Source organism: Cebus imitator, unplaced genomic scaffold, assembly GCF_001604975.1.
Source record: "Cebus imitator isolate Cc_AM_T3 unplaced genomic scaffold, Cebus_imitator-1.0 Scaffold411, whole genome shotgun sequence".
NCBI classification, from domain to species: Eukaryota; Metazoa; Chordata; class Mammalia; order Primates; family Cebidae; genus Cebus; species Cebus imitator.
Genome location: NW_016107726.1, coordinates 1,554,295 through 1,571,505, shown reverse-complemented (window position 1 = coordinate 1,571,505; position 17,211 = coordinate 1,554,295). Strand labels below are relative to the sequence as shown.

General features: G+C 36.5%; 1 protein-coding gene and 1 long non-coding RNA gene across 4 annotated transcripts in view; one reads left to right on the top strand and one right to left on the bottom strand.

Moving 5' to 3' along the window:
* LOC108289704 overlaps nt 1–2,799 on the bottom strand; it is a 14,417-nt gene extending 11,618 nt beyond the window's left edge. The window contains exon 1 of the long non-coding RNA XR_001819274.1: nt 2,665–2,799. This is a non-coding gene — a long non-coding RNA (uncharacterized LOC108289704). The remainder of the gene's footprint in view (nt 1–2,664) is intronic.
* USH2A (usherin) overlaps nt 1–17,211 on the top strand; it is a 777,259-nt gene that overhangs the window by 338,334 nt on the left and 421,714 nt on the right. For all 3 annotated transcript variants that reach the window (XM_037731607.1, XM_017509227.2, XM_037731606.1), the window contains exons 29-31: nt 1,973–2,176; nt 2,304–2,384; nt 4,976–5,167. In XM_037731607.1, the coding sequence (XP_037587535.1) occupies nt 1,973–2,176; nt 2,304–2,384; nt 4,976–5,167 (477 nt within the window). The remainder of the gene's footprint in view (nt 1–1,972; nt 2,177–2,303; nt 2,385–4,975; nt 5,168–17,211) is intronic.

The window sequence follows — 17,211 nt, the reverse complement described above, 5'->3', positions numbered from 1 at the left end:
TTCAGTGGTGTGATCTTGGCTCACGGCAACCTCTACCTCCTGGGTTCAAGCAATTCTTCTGACTCAGCTTCCTGACTAGCTGGGATTACAGGTGCAAGCCACCACGCCCAGCTAATTTTTGTATTATTTTAGTAGAGACAGGGTTTCACTATATTGGCCAGGATGGTCTCGATCTGTTGATCCACCTTCCTCAGCCTCCCAAAGTGCTGAGATTACAGACGTGAGCCACCACGTCAGGCCTAAATTTTTAATTTTTAAAACATTATGGTAAATATATATGTAACATAAAATTTACCATTGTAACCAGTTTTAAATGTACAGTTTAGTGGTATTAGGTACATTCACATTGTTTTGCAGACATCACCATCATCCCTCTGAAGAAGTCTTTTCATCCTGCAAAACTAAAACTATGTGCCCTTCAAAAAATAATGTGGCATTTCTTAGCACTTAACATGTTTGCCAACCTGCCCTTCCACTGTTCTCAGTTTGTTGGTGGGGAAGTTAGGGCACAGAGAATTTAGATAATGCAGCTATGTGCCATCAGAAAATCACTGCTGGTAAAGAAATTAAAATTCTCAGATTCTGAATTTTCCAGCAAATGATTTTATATTGAGCTTCATTGCTTTCAATTCAATTCACCCCACTTATTGAGTGTATACTGTGTGTTTAAGATAGACTTTCAGTATTGATCAGTTGGGACTAAGAAATGTGGATAATAGCAAAAGACATTTAAAAGGAAATAGACTGCATTAATGTGTTAGAAGGCATAATAAGACATCATATAAATGCTGAGGAGAACAATATGGTCATTGTTACTATTAACTTAGTTTACTGTTATGCATTGCATTATATTTTATTTCCATTTCCTGTTGCTGTGCTTTAATTTTGAAAAGAGCTAATCATGTGTTTGAGGTCTTTCAAACTTTACAGTGTTTTGTTCAAAGAGAAAGAACATGCACACTACAGCATCTCAAACTCAGTCCTGTGTGTCCCAATTTCGTGCAGTTTTCTGCACAGAGTACTGCCAGACTTCACTGAGCTCTCTGTTTTCACAAAATAGCATGTAATTCAAAGCCACTGTATTCCCTGGCTGACTAGGATGACTTTTTTGTTTGCTGTCTAACAATAAAGTAGCAAATACTCTAAATTCATTTCATCCGCATTCTCTTAAACTTCACAGAATGGCACCGCACAGTGGGTGTGCTAAAGTCACCTGTGTAGAGCACACATTCATGAAATCTCATGGTGTTGCTATTGCCAACCCTGAAGGCTGGCCCCTGTCATGCTAATGGGGATGTAAAACTGGTAACGCTTTTGTATATTCAAGATTATGGAACTCTGTGAAAAATGACAGAGCACTGTGACAGCTCTTCCATAGGCTGATGTAACTTGGGCTAAATTCTATGCCTCTGAAGTGATTATTATGCAATTCATGGCAATATTTCAGGATTCTAATATATTTTGAAATTATGTTCTCTCTCCTGCTATTCTGCATAAAATTCTCAGAGTGTATTTTTTCCCAATGAGCTTATTGAATAATCATGCTAATTCAAATATTATTTTTTGGCACTTAATACTGACTTATGTAGTAACTTAATGTTTCAGAATTAAGAGACATGGGGCCATCTCCCTACCATAATACAAAGTTGCCTAAATTTTATTTTATGGGAAGAAACAGAATTTAGAAAATGTGGATCTAAAGAGGTAAAATAAATGCTATTTCCATACCAAAACTTAAATTGTAATTATCCACGAATGTGTTTTCCAAATAACAGAACTATATTTCTTTGCAACAAATTAGTTTGATTAAAAAGTGGGAGGCATAAAAGATTTCCCAAACAAGACTTGAAAGTCTAGCACTTGTATCTAACCCCCCACCCTTCCTCAAAATGTAGTACTGCAGAGGACAAAAATGATTGGTAATTAATGACTCAAGCCCTTTATGTGATACTAATCCCTTACTATTTGCTAGGTTTCGGTGGTTGCATGAAGGATGTTAAATTCACACGGGGTGCTGTCGTTAACTTGGCATCTGTGTCCAGCGGTGCTGTCAGAGTCAATCTGGATGGATGCCTATCAACTGACAGTGCTGTTAACTGCAGGGGAAATGACTCCATCCTGGTTTACCAGGGAAAAGAGCAGAGTGTTTATGAGGGTGGTCTCCAGCCTTTTGCAGGTAATGTGGAGGTCCTCCAAATTAAATGCTGCATGTCTCCTATTCATCCCCCTTTCCCTCCCTGCCAGCTTCCTGTTAGTCTGTATGAGTATTATTTTAATCTTGTTGCTTCTTCTTTCCATTTAAGAATACCTGTATCGGGTGACAGCCTCGCATGAAGGAGGCTCAGTGTATAGTGATTGGAGTCGAGGACGTACGAAAGGAGCAGGTACTTACCTTCGGATGCATATGTGCACACACACATGTGTGTGTTTGTGCATGTAAACAAAAGGAAGGACTGTTACCCTAAAGTGGTAATATTTTTGTAGTCTTCTGACAGAGCATGCCTTGGTTTGAAAATACATGTCAGTGGCTAAAATGCTTAGTAGATAAGCGCTTTTGATTTGTCAACAGTTCACTAAATATTTGCTCAGGCTTGATCCTTTCCTCTTAGGATGCAGAAGAAAGGAAAGTTTAGGTTGTCTTAAGGTTGTAATAGTCCCACATACCTAATATGTCTAAGGACAGGTAACCTTTACAGATGGTGTAGATTCCAAGAAACTGAGGTCAGAGATTAGGATTATCCTTAGATGGGGTGACACCTTCTTGACACTCTTGTAGAAAGCACATTTGAAACCTGCAACTGGTTGGAATCAGGTGTGTCTGTGACATGGTTGCAGATGTTTGCCCAGTTGTTGACTATTAGAATCTTAGAATGACTCTCCCAAGAGAGAAATTGCTGATGGGTTTAATATTTTTTGAGTTGAAAGAGAACCAACTAGGAGACAGTGTACATTAGACCTAATTTCAGACAACTGACTTGTTTTGTACTTTGGCCACAAAATCTTTTCCCATGATACCACCACAGGAAAGCATTCAGCACAAAGAGTTTTGTTAATCAATAGCATTCTACCATTTGGGGTCAAATATTTGTCAGAAAACTGAACACATCTCTAAATGATTGCCACCTATATCTCTGTAAGAAAGTTTCTTTAGCAAGTAACAATTTGTCTAAAGATGCATTTTCATCAAGGTATTCTCTTATACTTAATCAACAGTGGGTTACTATCCCAGGCATCCTTTGAGGAATCTTCTTAATCTAAAATATAAGTAAATACTGAGATTAGCAACTAAGAGTCATTTTCAAGACTCTCTACCTACATATTTTCCAGAAGAGGACAACCTGACACTTTTTCAGGATGATTTAAATTATCACCTATTTATAGGCAAGGCAGTGATCTGAACGATCTCTCAAAATCCTTTTGAACTTCAGAGTTAAGAGAAAGCTCCAATATAAAATGCTCACTTGTTACTGACATGTTCTCTGCTCCTATTTCATACCCTTCTACTTTATTAACAAATATATTATAAAGCCTGCTTTGCGTATAATTCAGCAAAATTAATAGGTGTCTGGAAAGCACATTGCTTACTTAGCTTAATAGTCCCCATTTTGAGTACTACTGAGAAAGTACACAAATAGAGCTCTGAATTTATAGCAATGATGTGACCACAGTCCTATGCCATAAATTCATATCTACAATCTGACCACAACACTGAGCAGCTACATGCTCCCAAGGGTTGGAGAATAATTGCACTATTTAATTATTTTTTAGTCAGTTTTGCTCTGTCCCTTATGAGAAGACCATCTGTTAGACAGTACTGTACTTTGCCCTGTACCAGATTTCAGAACTAATAAAATAAACATCACTCCCATTGTTCCTGTTTTGCAACTCGATCGTGTGGCCTGTGTGTTTTCTGTAGGTGCCCATGGTGGTTTAACTGCCCAGAGAGTGGTTCTCCCCGTCGGTGCTTCCTCTTATCCTTTATGTTCACTTTGTTTCCCTTAAAGCTGTCCTATTTTATTGGGCTGAACAGTAAAATCGGAGAGGAGGAGATCTGACGTGGAAAAACCAAAGTGATCCTCCATCGACAGGGCTCGGGAGTCCATGAGCAGCCAGAGCAGGTCTCTCATCCATCATCCTGCCACAGAGTTCCTTGGGCTCTTTCTTTGTGTCCCCAGTGCACTCAGCTGTGATGAAGTTTTTACTGATCAGAAATGTAGAAATGTCTAATAAATGGTTAAAGATTATAGATTTTTAAAATTAGGGGGCTCCAGTTGTAACTAAGGTTTTGCAGTTCTTTTAATCGTTCTCATTTTGTGTTATTATTTTGAGATATTCTGCAGAACAAGACTTTGAAAATGACTTTGTAGAATCTCAAGGGCACCAGCTCCTTTATCCCACCCCTCCTCCCCAAAAAAACTGCAATTAAGAATATATTCCATATATCATATGTTGTAGAACTTTGCTTTTTAGAAATTAATTTGAAAAACAATTGAATTTGGAAAATGGGCCCAGGCATTCAAGTACAACACAATCACATTTGTGATTTTTCTTTTTTGGCTAATATGTTGAAGATATAAAAGTGTCAAACCACTATGTATAATAACAGTCTAATTATCTTGCTTCAAAGGGGGTACATCATTATATTGCTTGAACTTGTTATCTGCCTACTATCCACCTCCTTTTTTATGAGTGATGTTTAAACACGTCTGGTACATTAAATGTTTTTGGAAAACCTGGACTAGACTTGAAAGAATGTTATGTCGATGGAGTTTTGATGGTTTTGAAATATCGCTTAAACTGAATGGCTCAAGATGTGCAGTCATATTAAATCAATGCTGAAAAGTTACAACTCTAATAAATTGTATTTATGCTAATGGTTGAGCCTGATTTACTGTGGCCATTAAAAGTGAAGAACAGGAGCGATAGTCTTCTCAGAACTGCCATTTTCCCTGTTTTCTCTTTTATTCCTTCACAGCTCCACAAAGTGTGCCAACTCCCTCAAGAGTCCACAGCTTAAATGGATACAGCATTGAGGTGACCTGGGATGAACCTGTTGTCAGAGGCGTAATTGAGAAGTACATCCTGAAAGCCTACAGTGAGGACAACACCCGTCCACCCCACATGCCCTCTGCCACTGCTGAATTTGTCAGTACAAGCACCCTCACAGGTAAAGGCAATTCTTTAATGAAGTAGATCTTATTAACTTCCTTTTTGTTTGGATTTTAAATAAAAATCTTCTGCAAACTTCTTTAGAAAAATGTGTTAAATATACATATATTTTGTCTAATTAAAAAAAAACAACCATCTAATATAGTGGGATCCTGTATCTACCTAGGATAAAAAGGATAATTCTACAATGTACATGAGCTCTCATGGATAATCTTCATTCTAAAGTTAATATTCAACCTGTTCCCCAAAGATTACATCATAGATAGCTATAGCCCTTTAACACCATATAGATCTCTTTTGGAAATCCTGTGTATAAACTCTTATTTCACCAAGCAAAAATTTACTCTTTGGGACTAGCCCCAGTTCAGACCACTATTATGTATTGTAAAATTGCTGATTAAACCTAATTATCTCAAGGTGGAAGAGTCTTAGAGCCCCAGTTAGTTGGACTGGCAAATCAGTGAATCGATTTCTCACAGTGTGGTGTGCCATGCAGAATAATTATAATGAAATATACTCATACACACCATTAACACATCTCACACTCAAATTTGTGCGTGTGTAGTAAGAACATTTTTCAGCTTCATGAAATGTTAAAGCACATTTAAAGGGAGAGTTGAATTTAAGCCTTTGAAAAAAAGAAAGTAAATGTGTCAAATTTGATAGAAAAGAACATTTTCCTCTATCAAAAAATCTTATAATGTGAACAGTCAGAATGGATGTTAGAAAAACCTTAAATGTTTTCTCAAAATCCTGTTGGTCAATTCCCTCAAGTCTTTACCTTCTTCTTTAGACTCCTTGAAATGCACAGCCCAAATATACTACCAACTTTTAGCAAAAGAAAAACAAATTCACACCTTTCACTTCTTTCCTATTTTTCCACCTTATAAAAACCCAACCTGATGAAGCCCACAGCTTGCCTTTCACAGTTTGCACGTGGCAGTTACAAGGGCTAGAAAATATCAAGTAGTTTATTGCTAAAAATGCTCAATTCCACTTTCCAATGAGCACTCAGTAATGACACCAGTCCTACCGTATTTCCAGAATAAGCTCTTTCCCCCATTCTCCTGATTAAATATTTTATATATTTCCAAACTATACACATGTTACCTCCCTTTCTCAACCTACTCAGCTGACAGTGTTCTATTTTAGATTAAATTAGACACCAGAGAAAAAACAATCTATTGTATAGGATTTCTGTTACTTTCTTACTACCAAATGTACCTATCAATTGCATTTATCTGCCTGATGGAGTTGTTATTAGGGGTTGGATGAATGAATGCATGCTAAAACACTTAAAACCATTTTGACATATAGGAGGTGTGTGCTATGCTATCTTTCTATTTTCATAATTATTTTTTATTTTCACACTTTTTTTTTCCTTTCTGTTTTACAAAGCTTCTCTTATCCTATCAAAAATAGAAATCTTCACAAATCCTCTGGACCCTGATTCTTCCTGTTTTTTCAGAGATGTTACTGATAGTTTATCTTCCTCTCACTTGTGTTTTTAACGCCTCTCTCTGCTGCAGTAGAGTACGGCCCAAGGACCAGCATTACTGGGTTCACTTGGGAACTTGCTAATGCACATTCTCCTGCCTACCCCACACCCATGAAATCAGACAGTCTGCAGTGTGACTTAGTAGTCTGTTTTAACAAGCCCCCAGCTACATCTGATGCATGCCAGAGTTTGAAAACCATTGTTGGGTGGATTCTTCCTAGGGTCATTCAAGTTTTATCTCCACTGTTAAAAACCAACACACTAACCCAAACCAATCACAAAAATCTTTCTGTCTAAACTTCCAGCTATGGCTCCCACTCTCCTTTTGGCTGTCATCTGGCTTGAAGTATCTGTGTACATTTTGTCTTCACTTTATCTGGCTTCTGCACATTACTTTTGTGAAGAGCACCAAAACTGCCATGTTTACATAGGCAAAAAACACTTTACACTCCTTGTCTTCACCACTCTTCAGCATTCTACACAGTAACTCTCTCATCATTTCTTGAAATGTTTCTTTACTTCTGTGACTCTTCTGCTTACCTTCTGGTTCTCCAGGGACCCTGTTGTCACTGTCCTTTGCTCACTACTTCTAAAGTGTGACGACATATTGGAGAGTCTCGGGACTTAGAACTGGGCCCTCTTCTCTCTCTTTCTTTCATTTTTTCTGGCTTGCTTCAGAAATTTTATTGATTCTCATAACATTAAAAACCTGGTAGCTGCTGCTGCTGTTGACTCCTAAATGCACATCCCACCTAGACATCCAAATGTCTGCATCGAATAGGCCTTTGGACACAGTGCCATTTCCAGCTGGATGTCTCTCACCTCCTACACTTACCAAACCTGAACTCTTGCTTCTTCTGCATTCTCATGATTAGTAGATACCTCCAGCCACCCAGTTAATCAAGTTTGAGAGTTACTCTGGGCTTTCTACCTCCTTCACACCTCATATCCATAGTTGTCATTCTATTTTCCAGAATATGTGTTAAATTCATCCACTTCTTCTCTTATCTACTGGCCAGCCCAAACCACTACCATCTTTTGCCTGGACAACTTACCTGGATAACTGTAATACTTATTCTCGTCTTTTTCATAGCATTTTTTTTTTTCTCCCTGGCCGTGATTCTATTCTACAGATCATCCAACATCCTGTACCTCTCCTCAAAAATCTTTCCTTTTTGTTATTATTACACTTTGAGTTCTGGGATACATGTGCAGAATGTGCAGATTTGTTACATAGTTATACACGTGCCATGGTGGTTTGCTGCACCCATCAACCCATCATCTACATTAGGTATTTCTCCTAATGTTATCCCGCCCCTAGCCTCCCACCCCTGACAGGCCCTGGTGTGTGATGTTCCCCTCCCTGTGTCCATGTGTTCCCATTGTTCAACTCCCACTTATGAGTGAGAACATGTGGTGTTTGGTTTTGTGCTCCCATGTTAGTTTGCTGAGAATGATGGTTTCCAACTTCATCCATGTCCCCACACTGCCTCTTGTGAAATCATATTTTGTCTCATTGTCCCCCTACTTCCTGGGTTTCCAACAATTACTTTTGTAATTAACACAATTTAAAGAAATTTGCATGTAAATCCTTAGGAGAATTCCTAACAATGATGATAGAGTAAACCCCTAGAAATGGAACAACTGCATCAAAGGCTCTTAAGACATTGTATAGTCTTGAACTTTGAAGTCAGACATTGCTATAAATCTCTGCTATATACCTTCCCTGTGACTTAGATAAGTTCCACATTCTTCTGGATCTATAAGTCTTAACCTATGTAATGGGAGAGTAATATTTACCTCAGAAGAATATTAAAAATATTAAGTGATATGATATTCTAGCACTAACCCTTTTTAGCTGTGTAACTTGGACAATTCAATAAATCTCTGTGTACTTCAGATTCCTTGTAGATAAATAAGAATGAGATACAACTACCTGCCTCCCAGGGCAGCTGTGGAGATTAAATGAATTCATATATATGTAAGGCACGCAGCATAGTGCTTGACATGTGGAATGCACTATATCAATGTTACCTATAGGGTATCTGTAAAGTGTGTAACACTATGCTTAATGTATGGTAATTTCTCAAGAAAAGAATAGAGATTTTTATACTGCCCAAAAGGCTGTACAAATTATGCCTTCACCAGCAAGCAGAATGCAAGATTGTGCATTTCATTTTATCTAGCCAACACCAAGTTTTACAGATTAAAAATAACTGCAAATTTGAAAGGCAAAATGTGTCAGAATATTGTTTTAATTTGTATTTATGTGATTACTAGAGAGATTAATTTTTAAATGTTTATTAGCCATTTCTACTTCTTTTGCAATGTGTCTAAGCAGGTTCATTGTTTTTTGTTTTGTTTTGTTTTTTTAATTTTAATTTTAATTATTTTATTTTATTTTATTTTATTTTTTTGAGACAGGGTCTCAGTCTGTTACCCAGGCTGGAGTCTGGTGGTGCAATCTCAAGTCACTGCAAACTCTGCCTCCCAAGTTCAAGAGATTTCCTTCCTTAGCCTTCTAAGTAGCTGGGATTTCAGATGTGCACCACCACACCAAGCTAATTTTTGTATTTTTAGTAGAGATAGGGTTTCAGCATGTTGGCCCGGCTGGTATGAACTCCTGACCTGAGGCGATCCACCTGTCTTGGCCTCCTGAAATGCTGGGATTACAGGCATGAGCCACTGCACCCAGCAACATTGTTAATACTTCTATTGAATCATACACGTTTTCTCATTAAAGCTTTTCCCTGCATATGAAGAATAATATTCACATTTGTCTTATCTGATGCAACTCCCCCAGTTTTGTCATTTTTAAAAAAGTTTGATTTGCATTTTTATGTACAGATTTTAAAAAATATTTTACATAATTAATATAATGTCCTTAAAATGTTGAAAATGGGTGATTTTTTAAAATATATATTCTCCACTTAGGGTTGATTATTGTTTGTTTATATTAGATATAACATATTGATACAATATAATGCATATTCCTCGAAATAGTGATTCTAAGGTTAGGGTAAGAGCAAATCAGAAACAGGGAGCAGAAAGGCTTTTCAAATTCAACCAGCCTCTCCCAAGATTCTGAAGGATACCTTCTTGAAGGAGAGATCCCACAGATTATAAACCAACATAATATAGTACAGGATGCTACTGACAGGCATGTCATACGTGGGAGTGATGTATTGGGAGAAGAAAATCAGAGAACCACTGAGCAATTGTTATTTATTTTTATGTATTGAATTTGTCAAAAACTAAGGAAAGCGTTAACTTTGTTAACGATGAGTGAAGTTTTGTAAATTTCTGAGATATTTTTTGTTTGCATTTTTAAAAATTTTTATTACTTTTACAATAACAATTTTTTAACCTTCAAAGTCTCATTACTTTAGGTACAGTCATGCATTGCTGAAGGATGGATATGTTCTGGAAATGTGTCATTAGGAGATTTCAGTACCTTGCAAACCTCGTTTAGCGCACTTACATAATCCTAGAGGGCACAGCCTACTCCACACCTAGGCTAGATGCTGTAGCCTACTGTTCCTGGGCTGCAAATCTACACAGCATGTTACTTTATTGAATAATGTAGGGAACTGTAACTCAATGATGTTTGTGTATCTAAACAGATCAAAAAACAGAAAAGGTATAGTAAAAGCACCCATTGTAATCTTATGGGATCACTATCCTATATGTTGCCTGTTGTTGACCAAAACTTTTTGTAGCCCATGACTGCATGGCAACAACTTGGAAAGTCCCTTCATTCAACATTGTTTTCTTTTAAGTTTGATGAGAAAAGAAAAAAGAAAAAAAAATTCCCAGCAAGGACCACTGTCTGTGTGGAATTTGTACATTTTCCCCATGTCTTTGTGGGTTTTCTCTGGGTATTCCAGTTTCCTCCCATATCCCAAAGCTGTTCCCGTTACATGAATTGGCCTGTCTACATGGCCCCAGAGTGAGTGAGTGCCGGTGTGTGTGAGTGTGGCCTGTGATGGTACGACAGCCTGTCCTGGGCTGGTTCCTACCTTGAGCCCTGAGCTGCCGGGATGGGCTCCAGCCACTCACAACCCTGAACTGGACTAAGCAGATTGGAATAAATGAATGAATAAATAGAAATCACTGTAAAGCAAACATTCATAAAGTCTATGATAATCATATGGATGCACGAAACAAGCAATGCAGTACCACAGGTCTCAGCAAGCTGCCTTGTCTGTGATTGCTGAGGTTTGAACTCTGTGCTGGTAGAAGGTACTCCTTACGACATTCACCTGGCAAGCATTTATTACTTGTTTTGCACCATTATGACCACTGTCACTCACTGATTCACCATATTTGAGTACATCATTTTCTCGTTTTGATTAATCTTTTGTAAATGGATGTATAACTCATATTCATTTCAATGTTTAATAGTAGTAGTCTATAGAAGTTTGGTGATACTTTGTGACCAGAAAGATGCCATAACATCTTAATTCTTTTTTACATCAATTAGCCTATGGGAAAATTGGGTTTGCTGTACATCATCTCACTCAGAAGTCACAGTTTAAAAAAAAACTGATGACATTAAGTGAGGACTTCTATATATCTCTGTAGTTTTAGTTTTATCTTTCACTTGAAATTCTCTATGTTTAAGTAGGGGAGTTATTCATATTTTTTTAAGTAATTGATATAATTGGTCTTCTTTCTGCCATCATGATTTATGCTTTCCAGTTTTATTATTTCTTGTTTTCTCATGCTTCTTTTTACCCCACTACATCTCTTGCCAGTGTGGACTATGAATTTTTTGATTTTTGTTCCTTCAAGGAATTTGCTGCCCTCAATGCCACAGTGAGTTGTCAAGGATATATGTAGAAGGTAATCTTAAAGACTAAGAAGAACTCCAGTGTTGTCAGGTGGACTTTTCATTGTGGAGACTCGGGATAATGAGGGAAGAATGTGAACAGAGAGTCACTAAAGCCAGCTTGGATAATTTATCAGTCAGAGGATTTCACAGTAAGCAAAAGGAATACCAGGAGGTGAGGTGGAAGGAGTTGAGGAAGCAGAGAGCCAGCAAGTTGGATTTGGTGGAGATGTTAGGGGTGTAGACACTGTTTTATGGCAGCTGCTTTGCCAGTTGGTTGAGAAACCAAAGTACCAAAAGAGAGAAAATCAGCTGAAGCCTGTATCTGCAGTTTTGCTGTTGATCTTGAAAAAAATCCTCGTTTAGCATTTCTGAGGTGACTTCTGTTGAGATTTTAATATTTAAGTTAATTTGTGTTGTTAGAGTCCTATTTAAATAAAATAATTTTGACACTGAATATACAAGGAAATTTAGCTCTATTGGTTAGTATAGGGCTATTTACCAATGAAGTTTAAAAAATGTTATCAGAAAATGTGCTGGTTTCTTTTTATTAATTTTTTTTAGTTGTATAATAAGCTCTTTTATTCTTCAGATTTGGGTCTTTCTTCAGCTTGGAAAATTTGCCATTGTGTTTATGATCATCACTTCTGGTGAGAATAGCAGTTTTCAATTTGTATATTTCTTCCCAAATTGTCTTCCTCATGTTAGTAGTTCAGATTACAGCTTGTAGCGTCAGATCAATCTAAGTTCAAATTCCACCTATGGTACTTTTTAGCTGTGTGACCTCAGGCAAATTTAAAAACATATCCTTACATTGGAGTTTCCTCCTTCATAAATTGGGGATGAAAGTCTTATTTATGTTATGGAGTTGCCATAAAGATTACAATGAATTATGTAAATATTTTGCTCAGGAACAGACATATAGTGAGTGTTCAATGAATTAATAGTTGTCTTTATCATTTCTGTATTACAGTTTCTGAATTCTGGGTTATAGTCCCATAATTGTTTTTCCTTCATTTTTCTGATTTTTATACTGTTGATTCTGCTTTTTGAAACTTCTAAGATGATTTTTAATCTTTCCAGTTCAGCCTTTGATTTGATCTGCAGTTTTCCTCATCTAGCTTGCTTTGATTTCTGTTTGTCTCTTGCTATTCTCAACTGTCGACTTCATCTCTGTTGTTTACTGCTTACCTTCTGTCTCTTATTTAGTGGATTCCAAGTTCTTTTAGGTCTTATAAATGGCATGCAACTCATGATTTTTGAATTTTACAGGTTTCTTGAATTAAATCCTCCCCAGAATATGACAATCTTCTGTAATTCGAGGGCTATATTCTCATCCTTCTTTCGAGTTACAATTTTTCCATTAGCTAAATGTTCTCCTCCAAACTCACCTCCATAGTTTAGTTGCCTCATCTCTAAAATAATCTTCTGACTGGGTGTTTGCATGGGAAAATTAAATCGTTTTCAAATCATCTTACTAAGCAGCTAGTTGCTGTTAATAAAATCCTTTCGCTAAGGTGACGGCAGGGTCAGTGGGGTAAATTTGCATTAGCTTCGCAGTCACCCTACAGTTTCAGCTTCTTTCTTCCACGTGTTTGGTAGAGTAGGAATGCTAAGAGCTTGCTGGCATTTGCTTCCAGTTTAAGATTGAGTTTGCCCAGGAGTTTCCTTCTAACAGTCCATTGTCTTCGCCTGGTATCCTTTGGTCATTTCACTGAGATTCTTACAAGATGATAGTTCACAACTATAGGTGTATTACTGAGTCACCTGGGGAGCTTTAAAAAATATACTGATGCCTGTGTGCCCCACCTGAAAAGAGTCTGATTCAATCGGCCTGGAATATGACCTGGGCATTTGTATTTTTAAAGAATCTCAGGTAATTCTGTTGTACAGCCAGCACTGAGAAACTCTATTTAAAGGAAGAGTTTGTCACCAGTGATCACATTTAAATTTTATCCAGAAATTCTTATAACTTTCATTTCCCTATTGAAACTCCAAAATGTTAGTAGGGAAAAAATTAAATGCATATGAAAAATAATAAGCTATTAAAAGTAAATAGAAAACAGTAAAAGAATATCATAGGATGACAAAAATTAAGTGTAATAATTATTGGGAAGTGGGATTTTATGCTCAGACTTACAAAAAGCAGAAGATAAAAGCAAAGAAAATTATTAAAAATGACTATCAACTAAGAGAACTGAAAAAAATAGAATAGTGAAACAGAATATTTACCATTCATGAATTTGGCTACCAGAGGATTAAATGAGATAAATCCCAGTTGCAATGGAGAGTCCAAGGGTTAACAGCCCTACTCAGGAGCAAATGGGCCCCTTTGGGCCACACGGTCTAGATTCTGTGCCCTCCCAAGGCCAAGGTGCAGAGCAAGGAGTTCTTTAAGGTTCATTTCCTCAGCCGGAGCCTCAGGGTAGAAAGCCCTTCAGTTATCGCTCCTATGTATCTTTAGATTTGTTGAAAGGGCTCCAATTAACTCTGGGTAGCTTTTGCTGATTTTCCCTGCAGCCCTGTTAACATGCAAAGCTGCAGCCCAGAGAGACAGGACTGGCGTTTTCCCTCGAACTGAGGACTGCTCAGAAACTGACTTCACAATTTGATTTAAAATTATTTCAGGAATGAATGGATTCAAGACTTTGCACATATACAAACTATTTTTTCTGCAAGATATAAACTTAACTATCAGCATAATTACTACAGCACCTGGCATCGAGTGCTACAGATATAATTGGTATACAGAAAGTATTTTCTCAATTTCATTGTTGCATTACATTGAGTTAAAGTCTAGGGACTATATTCCTTCCTCAGGTAAAATAACAAATAGTAGTAATAAATATTATTCATTATTTGCAATAGTTTGGAAAATGAATCAATAAGAAGAACAATCTTCCAGATGAACCAAATAAATCTATATTTATGTAAAAAAATTAAAAGCCATTTTAATTATAATACAAATAATAATATACTTTGGCCACTAAAATTGTTTCAGTCTTTACAAACAATGGATATTAATTTTTTTATCTGAATAATGTGTATTTCATACTGAAAATCTGTCTCTAATTTTTGCCTCTTTTCCATGGCTACTAGTAATAATTAGTGACTCTCAATTCTACTTGTCATAAGGTGATTCTCAGATTACTTATAAAATGCAAATTTAGGGACCACTCACATGCTTCTGTTATATGGGCTAGTATTTAGCAATTTGCATTTTACCTAGTGCTCCAGTTGGTTCTTTTGGAAGGTTTATGAACCGCATATTGAAAGACACAAGCATAGAGGAATGGTTAGGTTAGAAGGAAATACTTTCACCTGCTAGGCTTGCAACTGTCTCGGCTTTATTTCTGCTTCTTGTTCTAACTGTGTTAGCTTTGCTGCCAGAAAAATGCCAAGGCAAATGAAGAAAGAGAGTTCGTATCAGTAGGGTCCCTGAACCTCAGGCGCAGTGCTTCTGATAATTCCCAGTAGAAAGGAAGTAAGAATTGGGGATCTCGGTAACATGGATTCTGATTCACTAGATCTAGGAATATGGTGTTGGATTCTGAATTTCCAACCAGCCCCCTCCCACTCTGTAATGCCCAATGTAGAAATGCAAGGAGCTCACTATTTATATGGGAAATGGAAAAACAGCAACAACAACAAAATAAAATATAGGAAAAACCTAGTTCTCAATTACAAGATGCCCAATAGGTTCATATAAAAATGAGACCAGTATAATTCAATGTATTAATTATAATTGTAATGTCTCAGTAGAGGCTTACCTGCATGCATTTAAGTTACAAACATTTGACTACATGTTTTGGAAATGGGTTAGGGATGGAGAAGAAAGCCAAAAAGCAAAAACCAAACCAAACAAAAACCTATATAAATAATGTCATAGGCAAAGGATGCTATCCAGTATTAAAATTGTCAATATCTGTTGGCTGGAAAGAATGTTTGAATAATTTTAGGGTTTCCCAATCATTGACAAAGAAGTGATACTCATTGTTTTGGTGTCTACAAAAAGAATGAAGACTTAAAAGCCCTGAAGAATCGTTGATTTCCGAAGAGTTAGAGGCATACACAAAACCAAATGTATTGGACTTTATGGGCCATATAAGGAGTTGTCAAGGGAACTTTAAATCATGTTATTTTTGCCTCATGCCTAACTTCGTGACTTAAACTCAGCTACACAGAGTATCATCAATAAGATTAAAATGATACTCTGTATATGTATGTATATGTGTATATATGTACATTCATACATTATATAAATATACTCTATATATCATATATACATATATATGTATACTATATATGTATATGTATATATGTATATATACATTATGTACATATATGTATATATATACGTTATGTACATAATGTATATAAATACATGTATAATATATATAATGTATTATATATACATATGTATATAATTATACTTACCTGAGAAGTCTGCAGAGAAATGACTGTAATTCAATGCCATGATATTTTTTTTTCTATTCAACTGAAAGTTCTTACTCCACCCTTGCTAAAACTGCCTATGGTATTCTCTGTGCACCCATGTTATTTCTTCAACAGACAATAAGATCCTGGAGGACAAGTTTTATGTATTATATTTATTTTAAGCCTTGTTCACTACCTTGCTCAAAGTAGGTGATTAATATACTTATCTTAAAAGAATGAACAAGGGAATGTTTAAATTCATAAATTTAGCTTTCTGCTACTAACCCCATAGTTAACCTAATGTTAATGTTGTTTCATGCTGAGTTGGACTGAGTATTGAGCTACTGTTCTTTACTTAAGTCTCCTGAGTCTTTTATCAATAGTTCTTTAATTTTATAAAAGAATATACTGAGCTATCACAACCTGAATGTATATTTGGAACTTAATACACATTTCCCAATAGAAAAAAATAGTAGGGTAATAGAATGTAAAGATTAATTCCAAAACTTAGACCTCAGAGTAGAACTCAGCCACTACATATTTGAAATGAAAAATAATGGAAGCCAGTACTGCTGCAGTGCTGATAATATACAGAACAGAAAATATTCATTTATTTAAAAGCGTGATCTACCATGTTCTACACTAGTGCTAGGTCCTATTTTTGTAATATGATTTTTATAACACTAAAATATAGCCCAAGTACTCTCTGAAGTATAAGATTATGTAGATAATGAAAGTTTTGTGAGGGAAAACCTAATAGAGAGGGTTTATCCTTTTTAATTCATTTCACTTGAGAAACTGAGAACCTAAAGTAATAGTGATGAAGTTTTTCTCTCCATGGTAATAGGTGACCGCAGTAAGTCAATGCAGAGGTGGATGTTCACAGTGCGAGACCCACACACTTTATCCTTTGGCTGTGCCATCCTTATGGATAAGACTTCTACCTCAGAGTCCAAGATGACTGCTTGAGCTCCTGCCATCCATTCTGATTTCCATCCAGCAGGAAGGAATAATGGTCAAAGAATACTCACATTCACTTTAAAGACATATTTTAGAAGTTCTTCCTCTACCTCTGGTTATCTTGCATGGTCACATGGCTGTATCTAGCTTCAGGGAATGTTGAAAAATACTGTCCTTATTCCAAGTGGCCATTTGCCCAGCTAAAAAGTGTTTTTTTACTTAACTGAGGAAAAGAGGTATAATATATAATAAGGGACAATTAGTGGTCTTTGCCACAATAGGCAAACATCAAAAGTAAATAAAAAGGAATTCTTTT